The sequence below is a fragment of the Cottoperca gobio genome, chromosome 24 (genome assembly GCF_900634415.1).
Source record: "Cottoperca gobio chromosome 24, fCotGob3.1, whole genome shotgun sequence".
Taxonomy (NCBI): Eukaryota; Metazoa; Chordata; class Actinopteri; order Perciformes; family Bovichtidae; genus Cottoperca; species Cottoperca gobio.
This window is the reverse complement of record NC_041378.1, coordinates 691,676-703,166: the sequence shown is the minus strand read 5'-3', so window position 1 is coordinate 703,166 and position 11,491 is coordinate 691,676. Positions and strand designations below refer to the sequence as shown.

The 11,491-nt window shown below is 44.0% G+C and overlaps 1 protein-coding gene across 5 annotated transcripts in view; it reads left to right on the top strand.

Moving 5' to 3' along the window:
- Nucleotides 1-9,536, top strand: part of senp6a (SUMO specific peptidase 6a) — a 37,112-nt gene extending 27,576 nt beyond the window's left edge. For all 5 annotated transcript variants that reach the window (XM_029462931.1, XM_029462930.1, XM_029462929.1 and 2 more), the window contains 11 exons: nucleotides 1,477-1,665; nucleotides 2,233-2,426; nucleotides 3,494-3,687; nucleotides 3,921-4,037; nucleotides 4,135-4,257; nucleotides 4,359-4,451; nucleotides 4,790-5,091; nucleotides 5,879-6,056; nucleotides 6,168-6,236; nucleotides 8,454-8,604; nucleotides 8,872-9,536. In XM_029462931.1, coding sequence (XP_029318791.1) covers nucleotides 1,477-1,665; nucleotides 2,233-2,426; nucleotides 3,494-3,687; nucleotides 3,921-4,037; nucleotides 4,135-4,257; nucleotides 4,359-4,451; nucleotides 4,790-5,091; nucleotides 5,879-6,056; nucleotides 6,168-6,236; nucleotides 8,454-8,604; nucleotides 8,872-9,108 — 1,847 coding nt within the window. In that variant the 3' untranslated portion in view covers nucleotides 9,109-9,536. The remainder of the gene's footprint in view (nucleotides 1-1,476; nucleotides 1,666-2,232; nucleotides 2,427-3,493; nucleotides 3,688-3,920; nucleotides 4,038-4,134; nucleotides 4,258-4,358; nucleotides 4,452-4,789; nucleotides 5,092-5,878; nucleotides 6,057-6,167; nucleotides 6,237-8,453; nucleotides 8,605-8,871) is intronic.
- Nucleotides 9,537-11,491: the final 1,955 nt, after the last annotated feature.

The window sequence follows — 11,491 nt, the reverse complement described above, 5'->3', positions numbered from 1 at the left end:
AAATGCAGTCTGCTGCACCTCGTGTGGGTTCTTTAAGTACTTTATATTTAAATGCAGTCTGCTGCACCTCGTGTGGGTTCTTTAAGTACTTTATATTTAAATGCAGTCTGCTGCACCTCGTGTGGGTTCTTTAAGTACTTTATATTTAAATGCAGTCTGCTGCACCTCGTGTGGGTTCTTTAAGTACTTTATATTTAAATGTAGTCTGCTGCACCTCGTGTGGGTTCTGTGGGTTCTTTAAGTACTTTATATTTAAATGCAGTCTGCTGCACCTCGTGTGGGTTCTTTAAGTACTTTATATTTAAATGTAGTCTGCTGCACCTCGTGTGGGTTCTTTGAGTACTTTATATTTAAATGCAGTCTGCTGCACCTCGTGTGGGTTCTTTAAGTACTTTATATTTAAATGTAGTCTGCTGCACCTCGTGTGGGTTCTTTAAGTACTTTATATTTAAATGTAGTCTGCTGCACCTCGTGTGGGTTCTGTGGGTTCTTTAAGTACTTTATATTTAAATGTAGTCTGCTGCACCTCGTGTGGGTTCTTTAAGTACTTTATATTTAAATGCAGTCTGCTGCACCTCGTGTGGGTTCTTTAAGTACTTTATATTTAAATGCAGTCTGCTGCACCTCGTGTGGGTTCTTTAAGTACTTTATATTTAAATGCAGTCTGCTGCACCTCGTGTGGGTTCTTTAAGTACTTTATATTTAAATGTAGTCTGCTGCACCTCGTGTGGGTTCTGTGGGTTCTTTAAGTACTTTATATTTAAATGCAGTCTGCTGCACCTCGTGTGGGTTCTTTAAGTACTTTATATTTAAATGTAGTCTGCTGCACCTCGTGTGGGTTCTTTGAGTACTTTATATTTAAATGCAGTCTGCTGCACCTCGTGTGGGTTCTTTAAGTACTTTATATTTAAATGTAGTCTGCTGCACCTCGTGTGGGTTCTTTAAGTACTTTATATTTAAATGTAGTCTGCTGCACCTCGTGTGGGTTCTGTGGGTTCTTTAAGTACTTTATATTTAAATGTAGTCTGCTGCACCTCGTGTGGGTTCTTTAAGTACTTTATATTTAAATGCAGTCTGCTGCACCTCGTGTGGGTTCTGTGGGTTCTTTGAGTACTTTATATTTAAATGCAGTCTGCTGCACCTCGTGTGGGTTCTTTAAGTACTTTATATTTAAATGCAGTCTGCTGCACCTCGTGTGGGTTCTTTAAGTACTTTATATTTAAATGTAGTCTGCTGCACCTCGTGTGGGTTCTTTAAGTACTTTATATTTAAATGTAGTCTGCTGCACCTCGTGTGGGTTCTTTAAGTACTTTATATTTAAATGTAGTCTGCTGCACCTCGTGTGGGTTCTTTAAGTACTTTATATTTAAATGCAGTCTGCTGCACCTCGTGTGGGTTCTGTGGGTTCTTTAAGTACTTTATATTTAAATGTAGTCTGCTGCACCTCGTGTGAGCTTGTTGTCTGTTTGTCGTCAGGCCCGGAGCGCAACACCATGGAGAAGGTTTGTTTTCAGGCGTCGGAGCTGATCAGCTGCGAGTGGTGCAACGTCCGGAAACTTCCCGTCTTGTTCTTCCAGACGACTCCGGCGGAGTGCGTCCGCCTGCGCACGCAGCTCAACATGTCGGAGGAGAAGGGAGCCGATTGGTACGACTGTGCCGGCGACCGTAAGTACAAAACAAGACAAATACAGTTTGAACATCCGTTCCTCCCTCTGTTTACCTGCACGTACTGTGTGTGTGTGTGTGTGTGTGTGTCTGTGTGTGTGTGTGTGTGTCTGCTTCCCTGATTTTCCTGCTACGTTGAATTATGCGAAGTGAAGTCAGCTCGGTCTCGCATTAATTTAATTAAAAAAACTAAATTCTGCATCACCTCATGAGTGTGCGAGAAACTGGAGGAGCAGCGATGACGTGCAGAGCGGCCGGGGACGCCTTGTCTGATAAATGAAGACAACAGCTGGAAATGACTTTATAAAATGTTCATATATTATTTCATATATCATGAGCCGGGAGACTGAATATATGTATCCACATAGAGACGAGAGATATATACACACACACACACACAAGTCCCTTTAGTGTTATCATCTTAATGTAATAAACTAAAAGAGGAGACGTCTGTGTTCTGCTGCTGAACCAGGAACACTGAAGGAACGTGACGTAAAGCTATAACACACAACAATGTGCAAAACGTTTTACTACAAACGATCTGCATCTCTTGTTTTGTGCCGTCAGAGTCAGATGAGAAGTTTATCGTATTGATCTTCGAGAACGGTCTGGCGATGAAGGAGCAGGCGATCCTGGAGGACATCCTGGGCGAGATCGGTCGGACCAACAACCTCAGCAACTTCCCCGCCAAGCTGCCCTTCGACGAGGCCAACATCCGACTGGTGAACTACAACAAGGCGTCGAAAGAGAAGGAGGACAAGGTGAAACACTGGGCCCCGTCAGTCAGCAGGACTGTATTCCATTAATAAGCATTATTGTTCACTCGCTTGTTTGGTTTCTCAGAGTCCAACATGACGTCTTGCAATGTATTGTTATTGATTTATAATAATATAAAACGGAAAATGAATCCAGACGATGTTTGTTAACTTAGTTTTACCTGAAGCGAACAATCACTGAGTTTACTTAGCATTTATTTATTTATTTTATAAAATGTGGTAATATTTAAAAGGAGCCTGTCGGCTGTAAAACAAAACTTGTTGTACTATTAAAAGAAACTTGGTGATAATCTCAATATCTTTTCCAAAAGGTATAAAAATGTTTCTTAAGATCTCACTTTAGTTAACGAGCAGCGACGGTTATTCTGCCCAAAACCAAGTCTGTAAGGTGAACTTACTGCTTCCTATTATCCACAAGTAGTTAGTTTTACGTATTAACTGTGACTTTAAAAATGGTGAATTTGGGGAAGTTTGCCTGATATGGGATGTGTGGAGACAACACCTGAGCACACAACACCTGAGCAGACAACACCTGAGCAGACAACACCTGAGCAGACAACACCTGAGCAGACAACACCTGAGCACACAACACCTGAGCACACAACACCTGAGCAGACAACACCTGAGCAGACAACACCTGAGCAGACAACACCTGAGCAGACAACACCTGAGCACACAACACCTGAGCACACAACACCTGAGCACACAACACCTGAGCACACAACACCTGAGCAGACAACACCTGAGCACACAACACCTGAGCAGACAACACCTGAGCAGACAACACCTGAGCAGACAACACCTGAGCAGACAACACCTGAGCAGACAAGTGCAGGGGAAATAGTTCCAGTTACCATAGTTACAACAAGGTTCCAGCTGCCATAGTTACAACAAGGTTCCAGTTGCCATAGTTACAACAAGGTGCTTCTGAATTTGATGATCTTCATGGAAACTGGTGATGAAGGTTAAACTAAACATGGTGTGGATCCTTACTGTCAGTGTTTAAAGGTGAAATGAGTTCTTGTAAGTTGTCCTGATGTTCCTCTCTGCAGGAGAACCCGATTCAAAGCCCTCACGGAGCGCAAGGCTCCCCGGGGACGACGGTGGCGCAGGTCACCCCGGTGAGCCCGGGCAGCCTGCCCGCACGCACTCGCATGTCCACCCGGCAACACACCAGCTCCTTCTTTGAAGATGAAGACGAGGACATGACCGACCTCCAGCCCACCTTCTCCGGACCGATCCTGAAGTGAGCGACAGCCTTACACACACAAACATAACTCTAGAACCAGGTTCAGTTCTCAAGTGTAATGTCATGTAAAGGAAAAGCTTTGCTGTCAAAGCTGTGATTTAAATCAGGAAGTAGATTATTAATCTGGGATTATATGAACCTAAGAAGTAAGACATTCGAATGCTGCGCAGCTTTTTAAATGTATTGTGTTTAAACCGGATGGACGCCGCTCTCTGTGATGTCTCTTGCAGATTGATGGTGTACCCTCCTCCTCCAGCCAAAGGTGGCATCTCCGTCACTAATGAAGACCTCCACTGCCTTCATGACGGAGAATTCCTAAACGATGTTATCATAGACTTTTATTTAAAGTAAGTATTTGGTTAAAACAGAAAACCTTCCACACAATAAACCAAAAACATCCGTGGTTATTATTTACAGAGACGTTGTGTTGTCTTTCTGCATCAGATATTTAGTTTTAGAGAAATTGAAAAAAGACGACGCTCAAAGAATCCACGTGTTCAGCTCCTTCTTCTACAAGAGGCTGAACCAGAGGGAGCGGAGGAACGCTCCGGACACCACCAACCTGCCGTGAGTCTCTCACACACACACACACACACACACACACACACACGTCTTTGTTCTGAGGGCTTTGCTTCTAAATGTTGAAGCTTTTGGTTTTGATTTTCCAGAATCCACAAAAGGAAGCACAACAGGGTCAAGACGTGGACTCGACACGTGGATCTCTTCCAGAAGGACTTTATATTCGTCCCCATCAACGAGTCGTGAGTCTGCAGTTTGACAAGTCACACAACATGAAATACACGCAGACATACAAACACTTACTTACAAGTGAACAATAAATAAGTCATTACAATGAACACATATCGTATGGACACACAGCAGACACCGATGTCTCATGAAGGGATCTGTTTATTAAACACAGTTTGTCTCTTTGGTTCTTTATAATCTTGCCGGCAGTCTGAACTTTATTTATCATCTGCTCCAACATGTTGTGTGAAATGATGCTTCTGTTGTAAACGCATCAGGACATGACTGTAACTGAGTAACTGATGATTCCTTCAGTAACTTCAGAGCTTTAACGAGTTTGTTGCTTTCCCAGAGCTCACTGGTACCTGGCAGTCATCTGCTTCCCGGGTCTCAAGGGTCCGCTGTACGAGCAGAACCCGCTGAACCACGCCGCGTGTCCAGCCGCCGAGCCCCCGTCAGAGGAGAACCCCCCGGACCATTGTCGTCCTCTGTCCCCAGACAGAGACGGGCTGGACGGCTCCTCGGTGTCCCCCCGCGTCCCCGAGGCGTCCACAAAAGGGCAGACCGAAGGCCCGGCCGCCAAGGAGAGCGCTGCCTCCACGGAGGGGGGACCGGAGCCCTCCGCCCCCGCTGACGCCGAGCCCCAATACACAAGTGAGTCAGCGCCTGTGGGGAGGACGTCGGGTTAGGGTTGGGAGGGAAATCTCTACGACCTTAACGATGAAATAAATCCAGCGTTTCTCTGATTATTGGAGATCCACAGAAACCTGACGAGTGATTATCTGATGGAAACACTTCATCATTTAAGAACACGTGAAGAAAAAGGTTTTACCAGGATTATTTCTCTTGTGTTTAGAGTGCACTGAGGAAATGAAAATGCTTTTAGTCCCACTGAGAACATCGAGCAGTGCTGCACGTCAGCATCCTGTGCAAGACCCGAGTATTAGAGCAACGAACGCAGAAAGATTCACCTGCAAAAACCAAGTAATGATCAATAATCCTGGTCAAAGATGCAGGACACTCACCTGATGACACACGCACACACACACGCACGCACACACGCACACACACGCACACACGCACACACACACACACGGCTGGAGGAGAGAAGTTCAGTGCACTTTGACTACAATGTGTCGTCTTACTTCTGTAGGTCTGAGTTTCAGTATTTGTTAAACGGTTCTGACTTGCAAAGCTTTAATCGTGTGACGGACGCAGGGATGTGAGTTTTCTTGTTCCTGCAGTAAAACTTGTCTGTTCAGCTTCAAACCGTTTGATCTTTAGAGTTTCCATCACAGAAGAACTTACAAAAACACTTCCCGTCATAAATGACTTCATTCAAACAGCCGACTTTCATGCTGGTGAAACAGTTCATTCATCTTCTTTCAGCCATGACATGGTTTTTATTTGACTTCATGTAACAGATTAATGTTGTTTTTAGGTGAGTTGCACAGAATCAGCGTTAGCTACGGTTCAGCAAAAGGAGACGACGACACCTTCAACTTCTCTGATGACCAAAGCTCCTGTCAGGATGAGTGCAGTGAGGACGGGACTCTGCCTGAAGACACGGTCAGCTCTGATGCTTCCGCTTTGGCCTCCAGTCTAAACTTCTGCAAACAGTAAGTTGATGCACTTCTGACGTTTCACCTGCAGGTGGCGCCGCCGCTCTGCTGCTACAAACTGTGTGAAAGTGATGCTGTGATATCTGCTGACTTGTGTTTCTGCTTCAGGCCTTGCATCCTCATCATGGACTCCCTGCGAGGTCCCGCCCGCTCCACCGTGGTGAAGACCCTCAGAGAGTGAGTGACAGCTGCTGCAGCTCATAACATTTACACACAGGATATATATAATATTTAGATTTTGTGCCTACATTGGTATTTTGGCTTTTTGTGATGTCATTTCTCGGAGTATCTTCAAACGTTTAATTTCCCTGAAATAGGTTATTATAAATCAATAATCCTTAATCACTGACGAAAGTATTGAAATAGTTTTATAAATGTAAAAAAATAATGTTTTTCATCAAATTTTACTAAATGAACTCTCAAAACATTGATCCAAAGATTGCTAAGCGTAAAAACATATTTCTTAACACTCCATGAGTTATCGTTTTAGTTTTTGAGATGTGCTCTTTTTTATAAACTGCCTCTGGCGCCAATCCTCTGGTTCCACGCCGCATTGCACGTAACGTAATGTCGTCCGCACGAGCGAACAGCGTGAAGACAGAAGCTTTCTGCTTGTGACCCCTTTCTTGTATCGTATGTTCTGCCTGCGAGGGATTATCCTCTCAGATTGTTTAATTTGAATATGTTTAATAAACCTGAAGGATAGAACTATCCACGAGCTCATAGAGAAAGAAAACAGTTTGTGATACTTGAACTACTTCTTCTGTCAACTCTGAACACACACATGATACACATTCTTAGGTTCAGTGGGACATTACATCTGATAACATCCATAAATCTGCTTCCAGAGAAAACGCTGCTTCTTCTGCAGAACCTGAGAATCTTCATGTTTTTGAGTTTTCTTCAGTGTCAAAGTAATTCAGTGACAGTTGACTGAACATCCATCAGTGCTGCACGTGGTGGCTGCTGATGGAAGATTCATCATCCTGTGATGGGACAGTTTGACAAAATGTAAAATAAGGGCTAGAAGTACCAAGGTTAACTCACAACTCACAGCTCACAACTCACAACTCACAGCTAACCGCTAACAGTGAGCTTACAGCTAACAGCCCACAACTCACAGCTAACCGCTAACAGCTCACAACTCACAGCTAACCGCTAACAGCTCACAGCTAACAGCTCACAACTAACAGCTCACAGCTAACAGCTCACAACTAACAGCTCACAGCTAACAGCTCACAGCTCACAACTCACAGCTAACCGCTAACAGTGAGCTCACAGCTAACAGCTCACAGCTAACAACTCACAGCTAAGAACTCACAGCCCACAGCTCACAGCTAACAACTCACAGCTAACAACTCACAGCCCACAGCTAACAACTCACAGCTAACCGCTAACAGTGAGCTTACAGCTAACAGCCCACAGCTAACAACTCACAGCTAACAACTCACAGCCCACAGCTCACAACTCACAGCCCACAGGTAACAGCTCACAGCTAACAACTAACAGCTAACAACTCACAGCTAACAACTCACAGCCCACAGCTAACAACTCGCAGACCACAGGTAACAGCTCACAGCTAACAACTAACAGCTAACAACTAACAGCTAACAACTCACAGCTAACAACTCACAGCCCACAGCTAACAACTCACAGCTCACAGCTAACAGCTCACAGCTAACAACTAACAGCTAACAACTCACAGCTAACAACTCACAGCCCACAGCTAACAACTCGCAGACCACAGGTAACAGCTAACAGCTAACAACTCACAGCTAACAGCTCACAGCTAACAACTCAAAGCCCACTGCTCACAGCTCACAACTCACGGCTCACAGCTAACAGCTCACGGCTCACAGCTAACAACTCACAGCTAACAACTCACAGCTAACAACTCACAGCTAACAGCTAACAGCTAACAATATACTTCCTAATTACATCATTATGGGAACTGTAATTCCAAAATGATATCCTCCCAAAAATAAAAGTGGGACATAGAATGAAAACAATATGATATTGTGGGCGTGCGTAGAAACGAGGAGACTGTAGACAAGTTGTCAAGTCGAGCGTTTATTTCCCAACATGAACAGTAATACAGCGGCAGTAGTGACGCATGCAACGACAACAGTCACGACAGGTAAACGTATATCAACCGGTACATTTCTATCTTCCGCTAACTCTCAACATTACCCAGAAAGCTCCTGGGTTACCCGTCTTAAAGGAGACGTACCTCCTCTCATAGTAATCAGTGAATGTCCCAAGTGGGTCACCACAATATTATTATTACTGTTCACTGTTTGATGCTGCAGTGTTGATAACTTTCTGTATTCAGTATTTGTTAAATAGGAAAACCAACACTGCTGTCGTGACTGAGACGCTGTGCGTTTGTTTTAGGTACCTGGAGGTGGAGTGGGAGGTGCGTAAAGGGACTCAGCGGTGTTTCGGGAAGGATGTGATGAAGGGCTCCAGCCCACGTGTGCCTCAGCAGGATAACTTCAGCGACTGTGGAGTTTACATCCTGCAGTATGTGGAGAGCTTCTTCGAGGTGAGACGACTTCAACACCCTCACACACTTCTGATTTTATTATTCTTTACTAAGGTCCTTTTCATTCATGGGAAATAATTCTTAAATTCACGGCTCATATTTTTATTGAGAAGATTATTCAAACATTATAGTGTGTCAATGCTCATTTCCATTGATATAATAATTATAATATTATATTCAGATTCATTCTTCTATTTATAACATGATCCACTAATCAATGCAGCTTTAAAGCAAACGCACTCATGAAAGAATCTTTCTTCTGTGCAGAACCCGGTTTCCAGTTTCCATCTGCCGGTGAACCTGTCCGAGTGGTTTCCTCAGCAGAGGATGAAGACGAAGCGCGAAGAAATCAAGCAGCTGATCCTGAAGATCCAGCAGCAGCAAGAAACGGACAAGAAGGAGTCGGAGCGGGCCCGGGCGCCGCACGGCTCTCCTGCGGAGCCTGAGATTAAAGAGACTTCTGGGGCGACGGGCCGGACGCCAAACCTACCCATCAGCCCCTGAATCAACCCCCCCCTCCCTCCCCTACTCCTGCCCCCGTCACTCCCAGGCCCAGCGGGGGGGCCCAACCTGATTGTACGCTGCTGGTTTCACTTCAACGTGTCTGAAACTCCCTCCATTAACCACAGACATTAAACACACCTTTAAATTTGTATTGAATAAAACATGAAGTGTAAATATGCTGGAGTTTTTCCCGCTGCCTTTGTAATTTACTGTTTTCTGACGAATGAGCCCGTTAAGTTATGTTTCATAGATGTTCTTCTCCGGGAGGATCTGTGCAGAAGACGCTGCTGCTCTCTTGCACCGTTATTTTTGATGCTTTCTAGTTGTGTAGACGAAGAAGAAAGAAACAAAACATAGAGGAAGTTGCTGTTATTTGTAAGTTAACGATCCACGACGTCCGGACAAAAAATAAACTGTTTCATAAAGTTGACGAGTCACATTCGTAGTTCAGTGCTTGTTGTGTCTCTTCGATGTGGAGCCGATGAAGTTTCAGCATTAAAAGCAACTCGAGATGCAAGAAGCTCGTCTTTCGCCGTAGCTATTTATTGTGTGTGTGTGTGTGTGTGTGTGTGTGTGACCGTGTGACTGTGTGTGTGACCGTGTGCGTTTGTTGTCACTGGGACTTACATTTTCTTTAACAGTAATTATAAATGGAAACATTGGCAAAAAAAGACGAATAGAGAATACAATATATACACACACACACACACACACTGGCCACTTCATTAGGTACACCTGTATCAACGCTTCAGGCTGGTGGTGGTGTTATGGTGTGGGGGATAGTTCCTTGGCATACTTTGGGCCCCTTAGTACCAATTGAGCATGGTTTAAACGTCACAGCCTACCTGAGTATTGTTGCTGACCATGTCCATCCTGTATGACCACAGTGTACCCATCTTCTGATGGCTACTCGTATCATCTCAAACTGTCTTCTTGAACATGACGATGTGTTCTCTGTACTCAAATGGCCTCCAATGTCACCAGATCTCAATCCAAAAGAGCACCTTTGGAATGTGTTGGATCTGCAGTAACTGATGCCATCATGTCAATATGCACCAACATCTGTGAGCGATGTTTCCAGCACCTTGTTGAGTCGATGCCACGAAGAATTAAGACAGTTCTGAAGGCAAAAGGGACTCAAACCCGGTACTAGCAAAGTGTACCTAATAAAGTGTGTGTGTGTGTGTGTGTGTGTTTGTTGTTGTAATACTCCTTTTGGCCACAAGAGGCGGAAGTGAACCACTCCATCTGAAAAATAGATTGTATCGGAATATTTTGCGTTGCATGTCAAGTATCAATCTTTTAATTTATAGATGATCAATATTGGAAAAACAAATTGAGCTTTCTGGCAGCACTAGAGGATGTAGAGTTGTTTTCTGAAACAAAACAAAGATGGAGACGTCGTTCTGTCAGGGGGGCACATTCAACCGGGACAAAAGAGGAAGCAGTGTTCAAGCCTTCAATATTTTTAGTTAAGTATAAATAATCGCGCACAACAGAAACAATTCCTGTAGACATATATGCGTGCTGTTTGTATTCAGGTTCCCATGGTAACGAGTCAGACCGTTCACACTAGTGATGGAGGACCGGCTCTTTTCAAAGATTCAACTCTACGTAGTGTCACTCGGAGCCTTCTACTTTAGCCTAATTTAGCAATTATAAATGGTTTGTGTGTTCGTAAGAAATTTTTCATTCATTGTTTTCATAAAAGTCTTATTTTTATTCATTTTGTTTTCGTTACAAAAATAAATACACAGTTCCTATTGTTTAACATTTAACAAACCTTTAAATGAACAACTTAACACAGAACCACAGCAAACAGATCCAATCAATAAAGGACAAAGTCTGAACATTATGACACTTTAGATAAAAGCGTCTTTGAGTTACAAGAAAAGTCTAATGTATTATTATTATTATTATTATTATTATTATTATTATTATTATTATTATGATTATTATTATTAAAAGTCTTTAGTGCAGAGCATAATTTCTTCACTTTCTCCCGACCGGTTGCATTTAAATCCCCCGTCTCTCTGTCTCTCTGTGTATCTGGCCTGTACCACTACACTCGCTGTCTTTGGACCGTCTGCCCCCCTTCCTTCTTTCACATAATGGTATGATCCAAGTCTGTCCTCGCATGTGATTGGCCGCATGGTGTGCCCATCAAAATAAAGTCCCGCCCCTGCCTGGACCGTCGCAAATAAACGGTACTTTTTATTATTGTACAATCTTCGTTCGGAGGGGGGGCCACAGGCGGGTCCAGGCTCAGTGTTACAGGGGCACTGGCCCCTGTTGCCCCCCCCCCCCCCCTAGAACCGCCACTGAGGATAATGAAAACGTAGCCGTGCAGGGAGCTACAGTTCTCTCATGAAGCTCTCAGCTT